The sequence below is a fragment of the Thalassophryne amazonica genome, chromosome 5 (genome assembly GCF_902500255.1).
Source record: "Thalassophryne amazonica chromosome 5, fThaAma1.1, whole genome shotgun sequence".
NCBI classification, from domain to species: Eukaryota; Metazoa; Chordata; class Actinopteri; order Batrachoidiformes; family Batrachoididae; genus Thalassophryne; species Thalassophryne amazonica.
This window is the reverse complement of record NC_047107.1, coordinates 131362095-131387848: the sequence shown is the minus strand read 5'-3', so window position 1 is coordinate 131387848 and position 25754 is coordinate 131362095. Positions and strand designations below refer to the sequence as shown.

Below are 25754 nucleotides of genomic sequence, written 5' to 3'. Positions count from 1 at the left end.
AAATTAATAAAACTCAAGTATTAACATTTAAATATGACCCTCCAGTTTCGATTAAGACCGAGTACAGTTGGAATTGGAATGCTGAGTTCATTAAATATTTGGGTGTCTCACTGCCTCGCAACTTCTCGAGACTGACATTAACTACGGCCCATTAAATTTAGAGGTAAAGTCTGATATAAATAGGTGGAATGTTATTCCCTTTTTAAGTTCCCAGATAGAGTCAATGAGATGGAATATTCTTCCACGGATGTTGTACCTTTTCCAGCATCTGCCAGTCAAAATACCACCAAAGCAGTTCTTCGAATGGGACAGATTCATAGTGAGGTATCTGTGGCAAAGCAAAAGGGCCAGAATCAAAATTAAAACATTGCAACTAAGAAAAGGGAGGCTGGACTGTCCCTGCTTACAAGAACACAACCACAACACCCAACTGAGACCTTCAGGCTGCCCGTGTTCACCAACATACACTGCAGCATGGAAAGAAACAGAAGGTACAAAGATAAACGGAACACCAACAACAGCCCCGCTAAGTGACAATAAGGAGAACAGGAGATCCCAGAAGACTCCGTGACAGTTTTCTGAAGGCATGGCAGGACGTAGTCAAAATTTGCAGATTGAGACACACATCAAAAATGATGAGATGGTGTGTCTATGATACAGACTGTGCACCAAATAGAATCGATGGCAGATTTAAGACATGCATCTAAAATGGTTTAACTACCTATTACTCATTTTGTCCACAAGGGGGGATTTCAGAGTTTTGAAGCCCTACAGAAGGCTCATGGACTGGAGAAAGATGTTTTTTTTAGCAAGTAAGAAATGATTTCAACAAAAATCTTAAAGAGGAGTTTGGAAAAGCTGAGTCAGGGTTCAAAGAGGTATTTTTATCATTAAATAAGTCCAGAGCAAGCAACAAAATGATCTCCAGATCATATAGTCCCAAACAATTATCTAAACAAGAGAATACAGAATACACAAAGAAGAAATGGGAAAAGGAACTAAAGGTAACGATCTCACAGGAGAGACAGGAGGAAATGTGTCAGTTACAACCGGATCAAACACATGGCCAGAGTTCTGCTGGAAAAAATATTGCTAGATTTTTTTTTTCCTCACACCCACACAAGAATGACATCAAGGCAGTGGGGACACTTGTTGGAGACTTTGTGGGTCTAATGGAGCAAATCACTTCCATATGTTTTGGGACTGCCCAGTAATGAGGCCTTACTGGGAAGAGATCCACAAACATACAAGAAATGTATTTGGTGTAGACATTCCATTTAAATGTGACGTGATGCATTTGGGTGATTATTGTTTGAAACACGGGACATCAGAGACAAAAAACTGCTGGCTACACTACTGGCAGCCTGTAAGAAATACATCACTAGGAAATGGTTAAGAGTAGAACCACCCATCACTGAGGAATGGGTTGAAAGTGTTTATGAGATTTATGTCATGGAGAAGATATTTTCCCTCAAAGTTCAGAAAGAAAAAAATTATAGGATCTGGAGTATGTGAAACCAATCAGATCTGATTTCATTTATTGGTATTAATGCTTTGAGTGAATCTACCCTCTTACCATTTTGTGATGTTTGATTGTTTGGGGGGGCAGGGGAGTGCTTCCCTGTTCTTTTTTGTTTTGATATTGTTTATAAGTGGAATAATTAATGATCCCAAAAAATCTCAGGAGGGCAATATGGACGATTCATGTGAACTCTCTGAATCCATCTACTTGTATTTCTGTGTTCTTGAGTGATTAAGTATGTAAAAATGTATGTGATGGATATTTGCCACTCCAAATAAAAGATAATAATAAAAAATCATTGCATACAGCAGATGGGAGTCTATGGCTCTACCTGGTTGGGCAAACATCATAGTCCATGGAGACTCCTGTCTGAGCTAATCCATCAACCTGTCCATCACCACTGGAAGAAAGAAAGGACTCAGAGCTGATCCTTGGTGTAATCCCACCTCCACCATGAATGAATCTTTAATTCTTACTGCGCATCTCACCGCTGTCACAGTCCTTGTACATGTCCTGCACCACCCTCACATCCTTCTCTGTGACTCGACTTCCTCATACAATACCACAGCTCTTCTCTTGGCACCCTATCATAAGCTTTTTCTAAGTCCACAAACACACAATGTAATTCCTCCTGGCCTTCTCTATACTTCATCAGTAATCTCAGAGCAAACATTGCATCTGTAGTGCTTTCTCAGCATGAAACCATATTGCTGCTTACAGATCCCATTTCCAAGCCTCGCTTCTACTACTCTTTCCCAAAGCTTCATGCTGTGGGTGATCAACTTTATGCCTCTGTAGTTCTGCACCCTTGTTCGTAAAAATAGGAACCAGCACACTTTGTCTCCATTCCTCAGGCATCCTCTCACTTTCCAAGATTTTATTAAACATCCATCCATTTTCTTCCGCTTTATCCAGAGTCGGGTCGCGGGGGCAGCAGCTCAAGCAAAGCCGCCCAGACCTCCCGATCCACACACACCTCCCCCAGCTCCTCCGGGGGAACCCCAAGGCGTTCCCAAGCAAGCCGAGAGATGTAGTCCCTCCAGCATGTCCTGGGTCTTCCCCGGGGCCTCCTCCCAATGGGACGTGCCCGGAACACCTCTCCAGCGAGGCGTCCAGGGGGCATCCGGAAAAGATGCCCGAGCCACCTCAACTGACTCCTTTCAATGTGGAGGAGCAGCGGCCCGACCCGAGCTCCTCCCGAGTGACCGAGCTCCTCACCTTATCTCTAAGGGAGCGCCCAGCCACCCTGTGGAGGAAACTCATCTCGGCCGCTTGTACTCGCGATCTCGTTCTTTTGGTCATGAGCCAAATCTCATGACCATAGGTGAGGATCGGAACGTAGATCGATCAGTAAATCGAGAGCTTTGCCCCCCTACTCAGCTCTCTCTTCACCACGACGGACCGATACAGCGACCGCATCACTGCAGATGCTGCACCGATCCGTCTATCGATCTCACGCTCCATCCTTCCCTCACTTGTGAACAAGACCCCAAGATACTTAAACTCCTCCACTTGAGGCAAGGACACTCCACCGACCTGAAGAGGGCAAAGCACCTTTTTCCGGTCGAGAACCATGGCCTCAGATTTGGAGGTGCTGATTTTCATCCCGGATGCTTCACACTCGGCTGCATACCGCCCCAGTGCACGCTGAAGGTCCTGATTTGACGAAGCCAACAGAACCACATTGTCCGCAAACAGCAGAGACGATATTCTGTGGTTCCCAAACCAGACCCCCTCTACACCCTGGCTGCGCCTAGAAATTCTGTCCATAAAAATAATGAACAGAACCGGTGACAAAGGGCAGCCCTGGCGGAGGCCAACGTGCACTGGAAACAGGTTTGACTTACTACCGGCAATGCGAACCAAGCTCCTGCTGCAGTCGTACAGGGACCGGATAGCCCTTAGCAAAGGACCCCGGACCCCGTACTCCCGGAGCACTCCCCACAGGGTGCCCCGAGGGACACGGTCGAATGCCTTCTCCAGATCCACAAAACACATGTGGACTGGTTGGGCGAACTCCCATGAACCCTCGAGCACCCGATGGAGCGTGTAGAGCTGGTCCAGTGTGCTGCGACCAGAACGAAAACCACACTGCTCCTCCTGAATCCGAGGTTCGACCATCGGTTGAATTCTCCTCTCCAGTACTCTGGAATAGACCTTACCGGGGAGGCTGAGGAGTGTGATCCCCCTATAGTTGGAACACACCCTCCGGTCCCCCTTCTTAAACAGAGCGACCACCACCCCAGTCTGCCAATCCAGAGGCACTGTCCCCGATCTCCACGCGATGTTGCAGAGGCATGTCAGCCAGTACTCAGGACGGATTTCATCCACCCCAGGGGCCTTGCCACTGACAAGCTTTCTATCCACCTCGGTGACTTCGGCCTGGGTAATGGATGAGTCCGCCTCTGAGTCCCCAGTCTCTGCTTCCTCTTCGGAAGACGTGACGATGGGATTGAGGAGATCCTCAAAGTACTTGGAAGGGGTACTTCAAAGTGGTCCAGGAGTACTTTTATTAAACAATCTGGTTAGAAACTCCACTGCCATCTCTCCTAGACATTTCCATGCCTCCACTGGAATGTCACCTGGACCAACTGCCTTTTGACTCATCATAGCTGCCCTCATTTCATCCTTACTAATCTCTTGTACTTCCTGATTTAAGCCCTGTTTACACACAGACGGTAAGAGCTCCTGGAAGCGTCCCGGAAGAGTTTTTGGCCGTCTTAAGGATCACACGCCGTTGTTAACACCGGCACTAGGGGCGTGGCTTAGTTCCGGCTTTACCGGGAATCGGCGAAAAAATTATTCAACATGTCGAATAATTCCGGGAGCACTCCCGAAGACCTCCCATGACGACAGCGACAACGCGAACAACGGCGTTTGATACTTTTTAATCGCTGTTTCATCCTGCCGCTTCCTGTAGTGCCGCAGTTCTCGTCGCGCCACGATGACCAATCAGGGACTGAATATGTAGTGATGTGGAGATGTCTGGAGTTTGAAGATGTGAACATGTCCTGTATCTGGTAGCAGCCTGTGAGCAGGACTTATGTCTCTTTTGTCCTTTATTTTACAATCATGACAGAGTTTTTGGAGCGAGCAGCAGCACCACAGCAGCGTGGAGCGGAGTTTCTTTTTATTTTTATTTTACGTGCGTGCGCGCGCGAATCGTCCTGGAGATTATTTTGCTTATTAGCTACACAGATGTATAATAAAGCAAATGGTGACTGGCTTCTAAACACAATTATGACAGAGTTTTTTGGGGGAAAGAGCAAGGAGGAGCCCCGCTGCAAACAGCAGCAGGGAGTGGAGTTTCTTTCTTTCTTTTTTTTTACGTGCGCGTGAGCGAATTGTCTGTAGAGAATATTTTATTAATTAACTACACAGATGTATAATAAAACAAATGGTGACTGGTTTCTAAACACAATTATGACAGAGTTTTTTGGGGGAAAGAGTGAGGAGGAGCCCCGCTGCGCGCGCTCCGCCCCTTTCCACTGCGAAAACAGCCGGAACTACCGCGAACTTCGGTCTATGTACTACTCGCCGACAAAACCGTCTATGTGTAACCAAGCCTTTACTCTCACATCATCCAGCCTTTTCTTTCTCTCAGTCTTCATTCATCAGCTCCTCAAAATATTCCCTCCGCCTTTTCAGCACACTCTCCTCACTTGTCAGCACATTACCATCTGCATCTTTTACCACTCTAACCTGCTGCACATCCTTTCCAGCTCTGTCCCTTTGTCTGGCCAATCTGTACAAGTCCTTTTCTCCTTCCTTACTGTTCATCTTCTTGTACAGCTCGCAATATGCCTTTTCCTTCACTTTTGCCACTTCTCTTTTCACCTTACTCCAGATCTCCTTGCACTCCTGTCTACTTTCTCCTTGTACTTTCCTGAACATCTTTCCATCATGATCAGGTGACTTGCCAACAAAAACAAAACACTTGACACTAAAATACTAATTTTTTCCCCACAGTAAAGTGAGTGCGCAGACACACACACACACACACACACACACACAGTTTGTTTGAGGGGACGAAGTGAAGCATGACGGGACAGCAGCAGCATCCTGATCCAGACTCACTGAGCATTCAGGGGATTTCAACCAGCAACCAACAGAGTCAGTGAAAGATGCACAAACACAGTTTATTTCAAATTCATATGAAACAGCTCAGAAGCAGAACCAAACAGAACAGACCTCCTTCCAACATGGTGCCCAAAAAACACGTTCAAGTCCAAAAGATCCAACCTCCCGCTGAAACCAGATCACAGCCCCAACTCAAAGTTCACAATTACTTGATCAATCAACTGATCAGTGAGTCCAAACCGTTTTCTTTCACCACTTCGTTATCTAACAAAGACCTGGTTGCTGCAGTTCCTGAAGCTGGCCACTATTGCAAACTCCAGTCCACAGTAGCTCCGCCCCCACAGTTGTAAACATTTTTCAGTAAACGGCAGAATAACAGGAAATGTATCAAAGTTCAAAAACTTAAATATTTCAATTTCACAGGTCACAGCGTCTAACCCAGGGGTGAGCAACGAGGTCAGGTTTTCCTCCCCACCAATCACCTGAGCAGGAGGGTTTGATCTTCTGATGATCTTCTCCCTTGAAGATAAACACCTGATCATCAATGAAATCACCTGCTGAGCTGATGAGTAGGAAGGAAAACCCGGCAGTGCCTTGGTCCTTCATGGCATGTGATTGCCCACCGCTGGTCTAACCCCATCAGCCCTAATCCAGTCCAAACCGGTCTGACCCAGGTCCAATCTAATCTTGTCCACATTTATGTCGTTTTCTACTTCACTCAGACTAGTCTTAGTTCAGCTCGGACTAAAGTCTGAGCTGAACAGATCTCGATCAGACGTAGAGGCGTGTCTGCCGAAGCTTCCACCTCCTGGATCTGACTCTGAAGAAGAAGAAGAAGAGGATCATGATGAAGAGTCCGGAGCTGAGGTAGAGCAACCCGCACAGACTCATGTCCATGCTGGTGAACGTGCTCCACCCACCTCCTCCTTTCACTCCTCCCACTTTACCTGCTCCACCTCCTCTGTCATGCTCCGCCCCTTTCATGGTGTTTTGGTCAGAGTGAGACTCTGGTTGTTCCTCCCTCCCCCCTCCCCCGTCCCTCCTATTCTCTTGTGCTTTAACTCCAACTCCTTGGTGCCGCCCCGCTTCCTCCTGAGCTGGGCTGGGCTGTGGAGGGACCTGGAGACGCGGAGGGATCAGAACGTAATTTGGCGAGAGGTTCGAGGCCCCATAGTGTTTTCGCAGAAAGGCAAGGACGTTATTTTCATTCCAGATGTGGACACCGTTGTTCTCCTCATGGCAGGAGGGACAGAGGGCGGGGCTTGGCCACGGCACCTTGGGGTAGACAGGGTCGTCGCTCAGGGATCCTGGAGGAGAACCAGAACCAGAAGTCAGAGTCAACGTCATGGGCTGGATTTGTCACAGCACCCCCAAGAAAATAATTCCTTATTTATTATTTTAATTTCATTTCATCCCATGTTTTTAAGGCCTTGTCTACACTGAATCTAAACTTCTGCTGTACAATCTTTTTCTTTGTCATTTTCAAAAAGTGTTCCATTCAGGTATCATCTCCGTTCTCACAGATCCAGTGAAACAGTGTGAAAATGCTGTAGTACACATGCCAGGCCTGTATGTGGCGCTGTAACGCTTCTACAAAAAATGGAGAACATGTGGGGCTAATGTAGCAACAAAAGCTAACACTTTAGAAGGTCACAGATTAAATAAAGTCTTTTAATCTGACCTGTTGCCAGAATTCATCATCACAGATGAAAACTGTTCTCCTCATGACACCCTTTTTTTTTTTTTTAAGATGACATCTGGAAATGTGTTAAATTGTTATGACAGAAGTTACTTGTTAAGGTTTTTTTTTAAGGGTTTATGGTTTTTTTGAAGAGTGTTCAGATAGAGAAGTCCCTCAGTGTTTGTCTGCTCTGGGTGAGTTTCTCAGCTGGAGGACACCAGCACTTTGTCCCACCACCCACAAGAAGAAAAAATAATAAAAATATCCTAAATTAGACTTAAATTAGACTTTTAACAACATGTTACAGAGACAGGGCAATGACATCATTTCAGTTTTCCACAGTAAGACTCTTCTGGCATTTTCAGATTTATGTGATTAGATAAATATTTACTCATAAAAGAAAATAAACATTCATCAATAGAACTGATTGTTTTACACAAGATGAGTGTAATGTGACGTTCAATGACATCATGTTCAACAATGTCATGATAATAATAATAAATTTCATTTAACATTTTCATTGTTACGCAGATGATACCCAGCTTTATCTATCCATGAAGCCAGAGGACACACACCAATTAGCTAAACTGCAGGATTGTCTTACAGACATAAAGACATGGATGACCTCTAATTTCCTGCTTTTAAACTCAGATAAAACTGAAGTTATTGTACTTGGCCCCACAAATCTTAGAAACATGGTGTCTAACCAGATCCTTACTCTGGATGGCATTACCCTGACCTCTAGTAATACTGTGAGAAATCTTGGAGTCATTTTTGATCAGGATATGTCATTCAAAGCGCATATTAAACAAATATGTAGGACTGCTTTTTTGCATTTACGCAATATCTCTAAAATCAGAAAGGTCTTGTCTCATAGTGATGCTGAAAAACTAATTCATGCATTTATTTCCTCTAGGCTGGACTATTGTAATTCATTATTATCAGGTGGTCCTAAAAGTTCCCTGAAAAGCCTTCAGTTAATTCAAAATGCTGCAGCTAGAGTACTGACGGGGACTAGAAGGAGAGAGCATATCTCACCCATGTTGGCCTCTCTTCATTGGCTTCCTGTTAATTCCAGAATAGAATTTAAAATTCTTCTTCTTACTTATAAGGTTTTGAATAATCAGGTCCCATCTTATCTTAGGGACCTCGTAGTACCATATCACCCCAATAGAGCGCTTCGCTCTCAGACTGCAGGCTTACTTGTAGTTCCTAGGGTTTGTAAGAGTAGAATGGGAGGCAGAGCCTTCAGCTTTCAGGCTCCTCTCCTGTGGAACCAGCTCCCAATTCAGATCAGGGAGACAGACACCCTCTCTACTTTTAAGATTAGGCTTAAAACTTTCCTTTTTGCTAAAGCTTATAGTTAGGGCTGGATCAGGTGACCCTGAACCATCCCTTAGTTATGCTGCTATAGACTTAGACTGCTGGGGGGTTCCCATGATGCACTGAGTGTTTCTTTCTCTTTTTGCTCTGTATGCACCACTCTGCATTTAATCATTAGTGATCGATCTCTGCTCTCTTCCACAGCATGTCTTTTTCCTGGTTCTCTCCCTCAGCCCCAACCAGTCCCAGCAGAAGACTGCCCCTCCCTGAGCCTGGTTCTGCTGGAGGTTTCTTCCTGTTACAAGGGAGTTTTTCCTTCCCACTGTCGCCAAGTGCTTGCTCACAGGGGGTCGTTTTGACCGTTGGGGTTTTTCATAATTATTGTATGACCTTGCCTTACAATGTAAAGCGCCTTGGGGCAACTGTTTGTTGTGATTTGGCGCTATATAAATAAAATTGAATTGAATCAGAATTCTAGCTGCACTGTTTTGAATGTATTGGATCCTTTGAAGGTTTTTTCCAGAGACCCCAAAGAGCAGGGAGTTATAGTAGTCAAGCCTAGAGGAGATAAAGGCATGGACGAGTTTTTTAGCATCAATGATGACGTCGTACTGCAGCGAGTGTACTTTCAAGTTGCTGAAATGGTTCAGTTTTTGCTGACCAAATATCCATGAGTGGAACTGAAAGGAAGTGAAGTCTGTGTGGCCTAAAGAACTACCTGAGGAACAGCAGAAGGCACAGACAAACCAGTGACCCGGGGTCACTCCTGAGTAATTATACTTCAGAGAACACAGCCTCTGGACAGGAACCAAATCATTGATGCTTTTGCTCTTAACCACAACAACAGGCACATTGTGCTGTTATGAAGACATCAAGGGCAGGTGAAAGATTTTCTCTCTGCCTGCTGTTGGCATTTTTTGCTGTATGGCCTTGTCTTACAATATAAAGCGCCTTGGGGCAACTGTTTGTTGTGATTTGGCGCTATATAAAAAAATTGATTGATTGATTGATTTTTTCTTTTAGGCTACATGTGGAGGTCTGTGAATATTTGTACTGAACAGTAGCCTAGGTTTGTGTGTGTGATTTTGGTCATTCTGTATGTCATCAGTGACTGTCAACACACACCATGAATGTGACGGAGGTGTAGCAGAGAGCAGTCATGACACATGAGCCCATAGCCAGGCTCCTCCAGAGCACCTGCAGAAAAAAATCTCTGGAGACGCCACTGGTCAACGGCAACCTCTACCAAAAACCTGAATAAGGTTTTCCTTCAACAACCTGGAAGACGTCATTCAACTTCAGCCACAAAATGGCAGCATGTTGGCTTTTTTTTCTCTCCACAAGTAGAACCCGAGCATGTTGTGTCAAAAAACAATAGGTGGTGCTAAAGATAAGGTGTTGGCATAATTTGGAATTCCTGACAGCTGATGAAATGATACCATGAAAACTTTAGATTGCTACATTTGTGAGTCAGCGCCGCCAACTGGTATAGGCCACGCCCATTCTGTCAGGGAAAACATTTTGAGAATTTTGGAAAACCTGCAAACTGAAGGCAGGTAGAAGAAAGGTATTTGATGATCAGACACTGTATTACTTTATTTTAAATGAATGATTTAAATAGTCAGTGAATTTAAATAGTTCACTGGATACAGTTTTCATCACAAATTTTTTGTAGAACTGTAAGAATGGAAAATAAAACTTTAAAGTTCCTTTAAAGTTCATTTGATTGACATCATCCTGACTTATTTTAATATAACTCTGACATTGTGACATCACAGTTCAAAGAAGGTCAAAACTCCAAGAGGCCAAAGACGTGACTTTTATCTTGTTTCATTTTCAGGCCAGTCACATGACCAAATGCTCCAACCCTCATGACCCCCTAGGAGACCAGCCAAAACAACCTGACCCCCAGCAGGCCGCCCAAAAAAAACCCGACCCCCAACCAGCCGGCCAAAAACCCCACCCCCCAGGAGGACGGCCAAAACCCGACCCCCAGGATGACTGTGACATTACTGGAAAGTTGAGGATGGAGTTCCAAGATGGCACCTGTGGTGGCACACCGTCAGGCCTCTCTCATTTGCTGAGTTTTTTTGTTGTGTGCAGTTATTTTTCTGCTTTGTGTGTCTTGCCGGATGTCTCTGCTCTGGTTGTTTATAACCGCCAGACTGAAGACCACTAGGGGTGCGTTATGGAGTAGACGTGCAAGCCACGGGGTCCCAGTATTTTTACCAAAATATTATATAAAGCATTCAAAGCTATCCAATTCAAAGTTTTTTAAGTCGCAGCTAGACAGTCGACATTATTACAAGCATTTCTGACTTGTCTTGGAGCAAAATGCCATCTCAACCATCTTCCAAAGGAGCGCAAGCTGGCAACTCAGACTGCTAGCAAATCGGCTATCAACGCGGCCATGCTGCTTGCCTTCCACAACATTGTTAAACAAGTAATTCAAGAGGAAAATGAGAACCTATGGGAGGAAATTTCAAAAGCCGTCTCATCCATTCAAGCCGCTGTTAATGAATTCACTAAGAAGCTGGATGAATGTGAAGAAGGCCTAAACAATCTGGATAAGCAGAAGTTCTGGAGACCTGTTATGCAGATTTGAATAACCGATATAAAATGTTACTGGCAAAAACCGACGACTTGGAAAATAGGGGAAGAAGATGGATCCTACATATATTAGGAGTACCTGAAGGGATGGAGCAGGGAAGCCCCACCAAATTCATCGCTGACCTGTTATATGACGTGCTTGGTGGTCCCAGTGGTCTGGAGCAGGTTCTGGTCCTGGACAGAGCTCATTGTGTGGCAGCAGCGGTGGTGCCCATGGAGGGGCGACGACCACGGGCTTTCATCATGTGTGTCCATTACTACCAGGACAAAAAGCGAATACAGCAACTAGCCAGACAGAAAGGGAGGTTGGAGTTTCAAGAAGAGCAGATTTTCATCTTCCCTGATGACAGCATCGACCTGTCCAGACGCCAGCCTGCCTTTAATGAGGTAAAGCAGCTTCTACAGAAGAAAGACAGTGTTCGCTATGGTCTTCTTTACCCAGCCCGGCTTCGGATCTCCATCAACGGCAAAACAAAGGTGTTTGACTCTCCCGAGGCAGCGAAGGCCTTCAGTGAGTCCAAGCTTGGTCCATCTCCTGAGTGACCATAACAGGACAAGCTATGAGGATACGAGGCGGTACTGTTTATTTGTTCACATTCTACAATACCCCCGAGACTTTTACATAGCATTGATCATTTTTGAATGGGGGTCTTCTGATTTAGCCTCCATTCATTATTATTATTAATCTTTTTTGTTTTTTTTACTCAGCTGTTAGTGTTGCATTTTGAGTTTGACTGGGAATCTTTGCTGAGTATTTCCTGCAATACACGCTGACGCAGGAAGAGGGTGCGTTGATTTTGTTAAAAGGCGTGGCCAGGTATATTGTAAAGTTTGTTGAATGTGTGTTAAGCGAATGGCACTGCCTGGCCCAGCTTTTATGAGATGTTCAACAAACGCACTTTTTTTTTTAAGAACATGCTTTGGGTGATTTATAGTTCAGACATTTATTCCTTTTTCTATGGGACTGTTGTTATTTATGGTGAATGGTTCTTTTTGAAAGCAGAGAGGCTTTGGGGACTTTGTGTTTGTCAGTTGGGGACAACACTGGAAGTAAGGGGATGGTGGGATGATGTACAGCCCCAATTCCAATGAAGTTGGGACGTTGTGTAAAATGTAAATAAAAACAGAATACAATGATTTTCAAATCCTCTTCAACCTATATTCAATTGAATACACCACAAAGACAAGATATTTAATGTTCAAACTGATAAACTTTATTGTTTTTGTGCAAATATTTGCTCATTTTGAAATGGATGCATGCAACACATTTCAAAAAAGCTGGGACAGTGGTATGTTTATGACAGGAAGGTGATGTAACACAGTGGTAAACATACCACTGTGACCACATTGGTATGTGGGGCCCACAAAGACCACATTAATGGTCTTTGTGAGCTGCTGCTGTCATCTGGGTGTGGTCTGGGAGAGCCTCACCCTGACCTGTCGCCTGTGCTCGTGGAGGTCCAGGTGCACCTGCTCCATTTCCCTTGCGCTCCTTTTTGGAGGAGGCGCTTCAGAAGACGTGGAAAACACAGCGGTGTGTCAGTGAAATTTAAGGCTTACCTGGCAGCCTTCGCTGGAGGGTTTGATCCTCGCCTCCTCCGGGATGGACACTATTTTTGTGCGTGGGAGCGCTCGTTGCTTACGAGGGGCTGTTGGATCCATCCTGTTTTCCCTGGACCGTCATCTCCGATGACCGGATTGACTCTGCCCAACCTGTGCCTGCCCTCAACAGAGCTTCCTGCTGCTTCCTCTCACTGGGTTGTGGAGGTTCTTTGCCAGTGCTGTCAGTTGCAGGCCCGCAGATGTGGCGTTTCACTTGAGCTCCGTCGGCCGCTGAAGCGCGTTGCGTCACCGGCTGCTGAGGAGCTCAATTTCCGCATAGCTTCACCAAAAACTGTTGACCCCACTAAGATCCTTAGTTTGGGTCTCATTAACATTAGATCATTGGCTTTGAAGTCATTGCTGGTTAATGATTTAATTACGGATCATCGTCTAGATATGATTGGGTTATGTGAAACTTGTCTTAAATCCACAGCTGTCCTTCCTGCCCACTGATGTACACATTTAGTCACGTTTCTCGTGATGTGAGGCAAAGTGGGGGTGTTGCTTTTATTTATAAATCCAGGTTTACCTTATTAACTGTTGGGGGTTATAAATATAATTCGTTTGAGTGTCTGATTCTTCACTCTGCCCACTATGCTACATATCGTCAGGGTCATAAAAATTTAAATCAGTTATGTTATTTTGTCACTGTTTATAGGCCTCCTGGCCCATATTCTGAATTCTTAGATGAATTTCATGTGTTCAGCTCTAGTCTGTCAACTAGTGCAGATAACATTCTGATTATTTGTGACTTTAACGTTCACATGATCCCCTCTGCAAATCATTTATGGAAATTGTGGATGCATTAGGATTCCAGCAATACATTCAGGATTTGACACACATTAGTGGAAATACCCTGGATTTGGTTCTCACACGTGGCTTTGTTGTCACAAATATTGACATCATGCCTCTTACATCGGTGGTTTCTGACCACTCGTTTATTAGGTTTACAGTTTTGCTGCCGTGTTTGGTGGAGCAACAACCTTACAATTAAAGTACGTCGACATATTAAATCTTCAAATATGACTTAAACCTTCAAATATGACTGCACTCGAAGCTAGCCTGCCTGAAATTTTAACTTCAAGTTTGGTGAATGTTCAGTCAGTGGATAGATTAAATTCAGCACTTGAAACTACACTTGATAAGACTGGGCCTCCTCTTTTAAGGCTTTGCCTTCCCAAGGCATAGTCGCCTTGGTTCAATGGTTACTTGCGTGACCTTAAGCAGAAGGCTAGAGGGCTGGAATGAAAATGGCATAGTTCCAAATTAGAAGTATTCCACCTTGCATGGCGTGATGCTATCTTAGACTATAAGCATGCATTACTGACTACAAAGCGGACCTACTACTCTGAATTGATCAACAAAAACAAGCATAACTCAAAGTTCTTGTTTGACACGGGAGCAATTCTCATTCATGGACAACCACCTGTTAGTCGTTCGCCTTTTTCAGCACAGGACTTCTTGGATTATTTTGAGAAGAAAATAAAAGATAATAGGTTGTGCATATCTCAGCAAGCCTTGGTCCAACCACTACACCCTGCTGTTGAGGTGGGTGCTACCACTGATGTATTACCTACATTTACAGTATCTCACTAGACATGCTGACGAAACTCGTAACGTCAACAAAAAGCACAACCTGTTTATTTCATCCTATACCAACAAAACTGTTTAAGGACCTGTGGCCCACTCTTGGGCCGACTGTGCTGGAAATTATTAATCTTTCTTTAACTTCTGGATCTGTTCCTAAATGTTTCAAATCTGCAGTGATTGAACCATTACTTAAGAAACCTAATCTTGACCCTAGTGTATTGAAAAACTATAGGCTGATATCAAATCTATCATTTTGCTCTAAAATTCTGGAAAAAGTGATGTCACGGCAGCTCGTAGACTATCTTACTGAGAATAATCTCTTTGAGCCACTGCAGTCTGCTTTTAGAAAATATCATTCCACAGAGACGGCTCTCACTAAAGTGGTGAATGATCTTCTGCTTACGATGGATTCGGACACCACTACGGTTCTGTTGCTGTTAGATCTCAGTGCTGCATTTGATACAGTGGATCATCATATTCTACTTGATAGGCTGGAAAATCATTTTGGGATTACTGGGAGTGCCCTTGAATGGTTGACGTCATACTTGACCAGTTGCTCTCACTGGGCCTCATGTATCAAAGTTGCTCACTTGTGGTGTAAATTTCCTGTATAAATTTGAAGTACACCAAAGTTGCCGTGACATGTATCAAGCAGTGCGCACCTGCCCATTTCCAGCGTAGCCTGACGTGACCTTGACAAATGCGGCGGGTGAAAACAATCGTAATTATAATAAACACACCCATAAATATTCAGACTCCGCTTCAGACACACCCTCATTTTACGACATGGAAGCCAGGAGACAGCAAAGAAAAAGAACTCCAGCAATCACGACGCGTGCCAATAGAGCATCAAAAGCGGCCGTCGTATCACTTGTTTTGTAGTATAATCAAAAAAGTGTTACAGTGGTCCCTCGCTTATCGCGGGAGTTACGTTCTAAAAATAGTCCACAAAAATCGAAGTCCACGACGTAGTCAGCGTTATTTTTTACAATTATTATAGATGTTTCAAAGCTGTAAAAACCCTGTAAAACCACTTTATACACTTTTCTCAATCAGGCATGAACATTTTCTCACTTTTCTCTCGTGTGTAAACACTCTCAAAGTTCAAACCTTAGTAGGAAAATAAGACCAACCTGTTTTCAGGCCCAAACATTTGTTTGAGAAATAAAAATAGAACGTTTTCCTATAAATAATTATGATGGCTTTTAGATCTAACGAATTTAATTTTAACGATCAACCTACGAGGTTGGACACATAAGAAATTATTAATAGTGACTGACCAGTATTTCACAGTTCCTCTGATCGCGCCTCTTCGTCCTGATGCCGCGCCTTTTTCCACTCGCACCTCGCTGCAGGTGTCTTTTTCCGAGTGACAAACACAGTTATGAGTAGTTGTTGGCGCTCTTTTTTCTTCTGGGCGAGAAGATTCTTATAAACAGACACAGACCACAACGCACTGTAAAAAAAGGCATGCAAAGTTGGACTAAAGAAATCTGCAAAACGGCGAGGCCGTGAAAGGTGAACCGCGTTATAGCGAGGAACCACTGTATTCTCTTTCCACGTCAATAATTCTTGACATGTGGATATTTGCTTGCTCAATTAATAAGACACGTCTAATTTTTCAGATTTCTTTATTTTTAAAATGTATGTCTTTATTTATTTTATTGTAACAAACGAATGGAGAAGACAAAACCTGATTGCAGCACGGGCGAAGGGAATGAACACTACAGTTGTAATTATCAGTTTCATAGTCTAAAACGATCACACCACAAAGTTAAGCTCAGTGCTGCTCTGGCTCCAGGCTCGAAGTCTGGAGAAAAAGGCGAGCAGCGCTTTCTTTGCGGTCAGAGCTGTGGCCACGGATCATGCTCCATAGACCAACAATCCCGCAAAAGCGGGATTTGTATTGATTATTATGTAGTATAATCAAGAAAGTGTTATTTATGTAACATATGCACTGATTTGTATAATGGCACTGTTTATCATGTTGATCATTTTCATTTTTATGTGGATTCCAGTGCTGGTTCATTTTGGTGTATAATTTACGCCACCTCTCGACCTGGTGTATATTTTCAGCGCACCGTACAAAATATAGTGAAGATTCATCCCATCCTGTCTGACTGATGCTGAGACCCAGATTCATACTTTAGTTTCTTCTGTTGGATTATTACAATGTTCTATTTTCTGGTTTACCGCAGTCCAGCATTAGGGCTCTCCAACTGGTTCAAAATGCTGCAGCCAGACTTTTAACAGGAAGCAGAAAGTTCGACCACATTACACCCCTTTTGGTGTCTCTTCACTGGCTGCCTGTCTCTGTGAGAGCAGATTTTAAGGTTCTGCTACTAGTCTATAAAATTGTTCACAAACTGGTACCTTCCTATCTAGCTGTCTTAGTAAAACCCTACGTTCTGGGCCCGGACTATTTTGTGTTTCTAGGGTGAATAAAAAGTCTGCGGGTCACAGAGCTTTCTCTTATCGTGCCCCTGTTCTGTGGAATGATCTCCCTGCATCAATAAAACAGTCAGATTCTGTAGACACTTTTAAAGCCAGATTGAAGACACATCTGTTCTCCCTCTCTTTAATCAGCATATTTGTCACTAAGCTTTATATTGTTGTTATTATGCTTTTTTATTTCTTTTAATATTTAATATTTGTGTTTAATATTGTGTCTAATAATTGTTTTTTAATCTTTTAATTCATTTTAATTTGTTTTTGGGTTGTTTTGGGTGAAGCACCTTGTGGTGATGCTGTTGTGAGTTGGCCCTCTACAAATTGAATAAACTGAATTGAATTGACGGCCAAAAACCTGACCCCCGGCAGGTCGGCCAAAAAACCTGGAGTTTCTGATCTTGAGTATGAGACAGCCTGCTTTCTCTAAAGTACATGTTCCTGCACAACTGTTAGCTTTTAGTTGACATTCAGCATTGGTTAGGTCGCTCTCAGCAGACATTTAGCACAGGTTCATTTGCTGTTAGCATGAGGCCTTAGATGATTAGCATTAGCCTTGTTAGCTTGTCAGAGATACTGGGACTAGCTTATTAGTTTAGTCCAACATTTAGCATCAGCTCATTAGCTCTGAGAAGACATTACCAGAGAGTCTGTCGTTGACCCGGTTGTGTTGCCTCCACAGCCACAGGATCTGGTCCTCACGGGTCTGGACCTGGTGCATGCTGGCGGTGGCTGCCTGCTCAAAGTGTTGGCCACAACGCTCACAGCCAAAGAATGTTCGGATGTAGCGTCGCATCACTTGCAGCACCGGGGCTGCCTTACTCTCCAGACCTGCAGAAGACACAGTTTGGTAGGACATGACAGAATCCAGATCACACGGCAACAGAAGACGGGTGGATACATGAGGAGATACCTGTGTTGTCCAGGGCAGTGGGTGTGGCATCATACTGGACAGTCAGGACATGGAACAGAGTCCAAAGTGAACATGGGTAACCTCGAAGCCCCGCCCTGCTGCCCTGACAACCAACCCAACGAACCTCCGCCCCCAGGAATACACCAGAGATCTGTACAAAAGACACGTCACTTTCTCTCTTTGTGAAGACGTTTTCACTTTGGGGACATCTGGTTTATGGACTAACTAACTCCTACAGGACATGAAGTCACCACATCCTCATCAGGTCAAAAGTTTCCTTTGATTTCCAACATTCTTCCTTATGACATCATCAACACTTACTCTTTGATCCCTTCTTTGTTACGGATTTAAAGCCGAAAAGGAAGTTGTTTTTTCCTTTTATGACATCACAAACACCAAGCAGAGATCTGTAGTTCACATACAGTACGGTCTGGGTTGGACCTGATCCAAGATTTCCACAAATCAGGATGTCGAAATACGAGTGAAACTAACCCGCATCTTGTTGTCCACCAGGTCCAGAACAGCCTGGTATGGAATTCGCTGCAGCGGCAGACTGAGCAGCCAATCAGAGAGTGTCTCCATCAGCTTCACCACTGAACCGCCACCTGGGTACAGCTGGACAGAGTCACATGACCCCCATTAGATGACCATCAGACAGCTTTCAGCAGACACACACGATCCAACGTCCATCACAACTGGATCAGATCGGACTCCGGCTGCTGGACCAAAATCAGTCCGCTGTCAGACTGGGTTAACATCCTGAACCAAGACAAAGCTCAAACAACTGATTCCTGTTACCTTGGCAACCACAGTGACAAAGTCTTTGAAGGTCTTGAGCTCCTCCCCCTCCAGGGTGTGATGGGTAGCAAGTTCGACTCGGAGCAGGTAGTGCAGCGCTGACTCCAGATCAGCCACGTACACCTTTGACCTGTAGACACAAACGGACACAGAACAGGTTTCAACCCAGATCAAACTGGGCCAAACCAGAACTGCCCAACCCGACCAACCCTGTCTAAAACTGACCCTCAGATTAAAGAAATCCAGAACCAAACCGAGCCGCTAACGAGGCGCAGACGTTATTCATCAATGTTCAAACAACTAACAGGAGCCTCTAGGGGCCACCAGGATGGCGCGATGAGCAACAAACTTTCAGAAGCAACGTGGCAGACGTGTTTTCCTGTTTTTATTTCACCAACGTAAGACTAAAGCAGAGCCTCCTGCTGCCACAACTGACACGCCCGCGTGACCGCCCGGCTGCTCGATGTTTACTTTGGTTAAGTGGGGATGGATCGTTGTCTGCTTGGGTGGTTGCCATCCAGGACCCACTGCAGTTTAGTGGTGATGCACTCAGCACCACATGCTCCAAGCTGAACTGCCAATCATCAGAGCCATTTGTTAAATGGGCGTGTCACAGTGTGTTGCTGGTCCGTCCCACCAAACCTCTTTGCTGGTTCTTCCTTCACATTTCTGAAAAATGCACAAACGACCATCTTGTAGCTAAACTCTATCTTTCAATGTGAACATTTAGTGCCCCCTACTGGCTGCTTGAGGCACTGACTACAAGTCAAAAAAAGCATCGACCTTTGACCTGTGACCTGAATCTCGCTGAGCTCCTATTGGCTACTTCACACGAGTTTGTAACCGTTCATTACATTTGCATTAAATCTGCATTAAAAACAAACCGTTCAAAGTGTCTCCACGGCTCCGTGTGCTGCTTTTCTGGCAGCGCCCCCACCAGGCTGGCACTAGAACTGCTGGCTGGTTTCAACCGGCGCCGAACACCAGGTAACATCCTGAGCAAGGATGAGAAGAAGAACCGCAGCCGCTTCTGACTGCATGAGGACAGACAGGAAGAGGACAAGTTCAGCTCAAAACCCCTTCAAATTAAAACTAAAGAATAAACAGAGTGTTTACAAATGTCAGCAAAAACAAAACAACAAACAAACAAGATCCCCACGAGCTGCCTGTAACTGTGCAGAGATCAAATCAGTAAAGGTCTCCTTGACAACAATAAAATCCCAAAACACACTCAGTGTGTGTACTTACACGTGCATGTGCGTGAGTGTACTTACACGTGCATGTGCGTGAGTGTACTTACACGTGCATGTGCGTGAGTGTACTTACACGTCTATGTACTTACACGTGCATGTGCGTGAGTGTACTTACACGTCTATGTACTTACACGTGCATGTGCGTGAGTGTACTTACACGTCTATATACTTACACGTGCATGTGCGTGTGTGTGCCGTTGGGGTGCAGCAAGTAACAGGAGGGTAAGGCTGTGATTCTCACAGCGTCCAGCAGGGGGAGATCAGTGCTCAGAGCTCTCCTCACCTCCAACCCTGAGAACTGCAGCAGGTCCAGGATGACCTGTACACACACAGAGGGGCTGTCAGATGACCTTTGACCTCTGCAGTCTGGATTGTGGAAACTATTCAGTGTATGTGTTCATGTTTCTGCCCGTGATCATGACTGTCTTGGTGGCTCCACCCCTTCTTTACACACAGACATAAACATGTTAAATGATTGTTTTTACACATGAAGTGCTTGCTGCCCTCACACAGTGTGTGTGTAAGTGTGAGTGTGTGTGTGTGTGCACTCCCTGGGTGCACAGTACTATTTGTTGCGGTGACAACAATCATTTTATTTTTTATTTTTATTTATTAATGTTTTTTTCTTTCATCTGCTGTCTGAGTTTGACAGAGCCACGCCCTGAAGGAGGTCCAGTCTTCTGGTGCTGGAGATCATCAGTTATCCAGCTTCACACGTGGCGTCCAGTCTCCCACGTGCCTTCTGTCAAATGTCACTTTTTTTAAACATGTCATCCAATAACAGATAGATGCTTCATCTTTTAAAGCGTGTGGGTGTGGCCTACCTCTCGTCCTACATAAGAGTCTGGTTCCTCTACGATGATGGCGGTGTAGTGGCCTGACCTTTGGCCTAGCAGAGGGAGGAGCTCCACAGAGCTGCAGACAGACAAGAGGTTCAGCTTGGTTATTTAAGCTGAGAAGAAACAGGTCTAAGGTCTGGTGTTTCTCCTGCTTCAGGTCGGGTTGGGGACCACGAAGGGGAACCCCTCAGAAGACCCACAGTCCTCCTCCACACACAAGTTGACTATCTGCCTTCTGTTCACGACCTCACAAGGCCAGAGCCCATCCCTCCAGAAAACCTTAAACTATGATATATAGTTGTATGTAAAAGTGATTTTTCTTTATAAATCATTTGTCTGGATCAGAAATTTCAGTTAAATATATCATAACGCAGATGAACACACTGATATTTGAGAAATGACATGAAGTTTCTAATATTTACAGAAAGTGTGCAATAATTGTTTAAACAAAATTAGGCAGGTGCATAAATTTTATTGTCATTTTATTGATTTAAATACATTTAGCACTACTTACTGGAACACAAAACTGGTTTGGTAAGCTCATTGACCCTTGACCTCCTTACACAGGTGAATCCAATCATGAGAAAAGGTATTTAAGGTGGCTATTTGCAAATGTTTTCCCTCTTTGCATCTCTCCCAATGAGTGGCAACATGGGAGCCTCTAAACAACTAACAAATGACCTGAAAACAAAGAGTGTTCAACATCATGGTTTAGGGGAAGGATACAAAAAGCTATCTCAGAGATTTCAACTGTCAGTTTCCACTGTGAGGAACATAGTGAGGAAATGGAAGACCACAGGCACAGTACTAGTTAAGGCCCAAAGTGGCAGGCCAAGAAAAATCTCAGATAAGCTGAAGCGAAGGATGGTGAGAACAGTTATAGTCAGCCCACAGACCTGCTCCAAAGACCTACAACATGATCTTGCTGCAGATAGTGTCTCTGTGGATCGTTCAACTATACAGCGCACTTTGCACAAGGAGATGCTGTAATGCAGAGGAAGCCTTTTCTGCGTACATGCAACAAACAGTCGCTTGAGGTATGCTAAAGCACATTTGGACAAGCCAGCTTCATTTTGGAATAAGGTGCTGTGGACTGATGAAACTAAAATTGAGTTATTTGGACATAACAAGAAAGCGGTATGCATGGCTGAAAAAGAACACAGCATTCCAAGAAAAACAATTCCTACCTACAGTAAAATTTGGAGATGGTTCCATCATGCTGTGGGGCTGTGTGGCCAGTGCAGGTACTGGGAATCTTGTTAAAGTTGAGGGTCACATGGATTCCAGTCAATATCAGCAGATTCTTGAGAACAATGTTCATGAATCAGTGACAAAGTTGAAGTTGCACCGGGGCTGGATCTTTCAACAAGACAACGACCCTAAACACTGCTCAAAATCTACTAAGGCATTCATGCAGAGGAACAAGTACAACGTTCTGGAATGGCCATCTCAGTCCCCAGACCTGAATATTATTGAAAATCTGTGATGTGATTTTAAGCGGGCTGTCCATGCTCAGAAACCAATAACCCTGAGATGTTTTGTAGTGAAGAATGGTCCAAAATACCTTCAACCAGAATCCAGACTCTCTTTGGAAGCTATAGGAAGCGTTCAGAGGCTGTTATTTCTACAAAGGGAGGATCTACTAAATATTGATGTATTTTTTCTGTTGGGGTGCCCAAATTGATGCACCTGCCTAATTTTGGTTAAAGAATTATTGCACACTTTCTGTAAATCCTATAAACTTCATTTCACTTCTCAAATATCACTGTGTTCATCTGCTATATATATATTTAACTGAAATTTCTGATTCAGACAACCAATAATTTATAAAGGAAAATCATAGAAATCAACAGGGGGGCCCAAACTTTTACATACAACTGTACAATGAAATATTTTCAGTCACACTTTCTTGCTTATTTTAGTCATAAAAAACAGATTTTTCAGATTCAGTCAAAACAGAAATGAAGGTATGAAGACAGATTTTAGTTTGTGTGAAATAACTCTAATCACGTCAACTGACAACAAATTCATGGAGAATGTTACTGCGTGTTATTCTCCTTCTTTTAACAAAACACTCATGCTGACCCTTCACTCCTCCAAAATTTTAGACCAATTTCAAAACTGTCTTTTATGGGGGAGCGGAGTCAGCAGCACATGGAGTAATGCGCTTAACCGTGGGCTCCTGCAGAATTATCGACATATCCGTCCAAAAATGCCACTTTTGTTTGTAAACCTTATCTAAATTATAGTGTGGGTTGCCTCAAACTACCCAAGAGTTGAACCGACTGCAATATACGAACGCAAATGGATAAAAACTGGAGAGGTTAAAGTTTACAACTAGTAGCCAGCGAGCTAAAAGAACCACAAGGCAGAAGCAACCTTCTCCAGCTAGCCCGGAGCAACTTTCACCTACTGCAACCGCTGAAAGCATCGTCATGGCTACTGATAACATCCAAGTCAATTTCCTCGACACCATAAGGGGAGAAATATCGAAGATAATTAAAGAGGAACTTAAAAGTGCCTTGGCAGGCGACTTCGAGGCTCTCAAGAACGAGATATGAGCCGTACAGTCGGAAATTGCTAACACCTTTTCAGCTATCAGATCTGAAATGAATCAAATGAAGGTAGAGATACAAGATGTGACAGGACTGTCGACATGGTCCGACGAGGTGACCTCGCTGCAGTCCACCGTAACCAGCCTTCAAATCCAGCTCGTAACTCTAAGAGACAGGTGTGAGGATATGGAGGGAAGAATGCGATGGGGAAACATCAGGATTGTCGGCATTGACGAGCACAGAGGCTCCAGCATGCCAGAGTCGGTGTCGAAAATGCTCAAAGAAATGCTGCAGCCGGACCAAGATATAAAAGTTGACCGATCGCATCGCTTACGGTGGCCCGGAGGACCAGGAGAGTCCACGAGTGCTAAATCGCTAAACTCCACTCTGACAGAGACGCGGTTGAAATCCTGAGGAGAGCATGGGGCCGCGCCCCACTGAAATACAACGGGAGACAGATCGCGATTTTCACCGACTACACGATCAGCCTCACCAGAGCCAGGGCTGCCTTTTTGGAAATACGGAAAGAGCTTCAGGGACTGAAAGGTGTTCGGTACAGTTTGTTCTACCCGGCTAGATTTCGGATCACCGTTAACGACCAAGAAAAGGAGTTTGTGGATCCATAAAAGGCAATGGAGTACACCCAAGAGCTACGCACAGAGACTGAGGGCTGATCATCCCACTGTCTCACGGCAGGACTTAACTCTTGTGTCTCTGAGTAACTTCCCGAGAACTCTGGTGTGAGTACACTTTATAACGTGTGGCTGTCTGTTCTCATGGCAGCGCTGCAGGAACCCATGTGAGTACTTTTTTGTGCACTCTCAAGACAGTCGATTTCTTTAGAGACTGTTCTTTTTTGCCATATGTTTTGTAGCTTGGGACTAGGTCCACCACTGTTCACTGTACTTCTTTGCTGTGTTTGTTCTGGTTCCCCTGTTCTCCGGGGATTCTGCTTCAAACACTGATACAGGAACCGTATCACTTTTTTTTTCCATGGTTGAATGCCGAGTGTATTGTGAGAGAAATGTTATACTGCAGCCTTATTAACAATGAGGATCCACTTCATATTATTCGGTTTAATTATCCATGTCCACACCATATACACGGCAACATCATTGTATTACACAGGCTCTATCTGTGGACTACAGGCCTCCGCTCCTTACTTTCATCCGATGGTCTTCAAATGTGGAAAATTAATGTATGATTCCCCTCCAGTAATTAATGGGGGCTCTAAAAATTATAAACTACAATGTTAAAGGTCTCCATAGTCTTGTTAAATGGAAGAAAATTATACGCTAATTGAAACAAATCAACTGTCAGATAGCTTATCTTCAGGAAAGCCATTTATCAGACGTGGAACATGAAAAGCTGAAGAAGTCGTGGTCAGACAAAATATACTATACCTCTCATTGGTCTGGGAGGAAGAGGGGAGGTCTCCATACTCATTCACAGGCATGTCAATTTTATAAAAACATCTATGCACAAGGATACAGAGGGCAGATATGTCCTAGTTAATGGACTGATTGATGGCATAGCCCTCATTAACGTATATGCACCAAATGAAGATGACCCAATCTTTATTAAAACGCTGTTTAACACGTTGTTACAGTATAGTACCGAACTTATTTTAATGGGGGGCGACTTTAACGGTGTGATGTCAAATAGGGTAGACCGACAACCCCCCTGTAAACCCACCTTTTCCAAATGAGTAAAATGCTTAAATACCAATGCACGGAGTCTGGTCTTGTGGATTTATGGAGGTGCAGATATCCTGGAAGCAGGAATTTCACCTTCTACTCAAGCAGTCATGCATCATATTCAAGAATTGATTATTTTTTCACCCCTAAAAAAGACCAGCATAGAATATCAGACATTAAAATACATCCTATTACACTATCTGATCATGCACCCTTGGAGTTAAAGTGGGATATAGGTCACAGTCCATCTTCCAGACAATGGAGACTAAACGTCTCCCTCTTAAATAACAGAGAATTTAGTATTTTTTATTAAAACAGAACTTAGAAATTATACAAACACTAACAATTCACCTGAAACATCTCCCCTTATCTTATGGGATTGTGCTAAAGCTTTCCTTAGGGACCGTATTATTTCATTTACATGTGCTCGGAAAAGGCAGAAGGAAGCCAAACAGCGTGAATTGGAAAATAAAATAAAAGAATTAGAGTACAGTCATAAACAATCTCCATCAAACATCTTATCAAAACAATTAAATGCAACCCATAGAGAATTAGATGGTTTACTATTAGATAAGACTGAGGGAAATTTGAGATTTACCAACCAAAATTACTATGAGCATGGTAATAGAGCAAGTAGATTATTCGCCTTCCAACTAAGTAAAGAAAAGTCATCTAATATAGTCCAAAAAATAAAATTACAAAGCACTGTCGTTACAAATCCCGAGAAAATAGCAAAATCTTTCGCAAGCATATTTAAATCTCTCTATGAGAATACAGACACCTGCACTGATGATGGAAAATTGGCAGATTTTCTTAAAAATATAAAACTGACAGAACTGACAG

At 43.9% G+C, this 25754-nt stretch overlaps 1 protein-coding gene across 1 annotated transcript in view; it reads right to left on the bottom strand.

Moving 5' to 3' along the window:
- Positions 1-5642: 5642 nt before the first annotated feature.
- qsox2 (quiescin Q6 sulfhydryl oxidase 2) overlaps positions 5643-25754 on the bottom strand; it is a 39620-nt gene continuing 19508 nt past the window's right edge. Inside the window, exons 5-12 of the mRNA XM_034171417.1 lie at positions 20645-20735; positions 19994-20139; positions 19452-19601; positions 18568-18697; positions 18262-18384; positions 17770-17920; positions 17499-17687; positions 5643-6909 (exon numbers count right to left, since the gene is read on the bottom strand). Coding sequence (XP_034027308.1) covers positions 6374-6909; positions 17499-17687; positions 17770-17920; positions 18262-18384; positions 18568-18697; positions 19452-19601; positions 19994-20139; positions 20645-20735 — 1516 coding nt within the window. The 3' untranslated portion in view covers positions 5643-6373. The remainder of the gene's footprint in view (positions 6910-17498; positions 17688-17769; positions 17921-18261; positions 18385-18567; positions 18698-19451; positions 19602-19993; positions 20140-20644; positions 20736-25754) is intronic.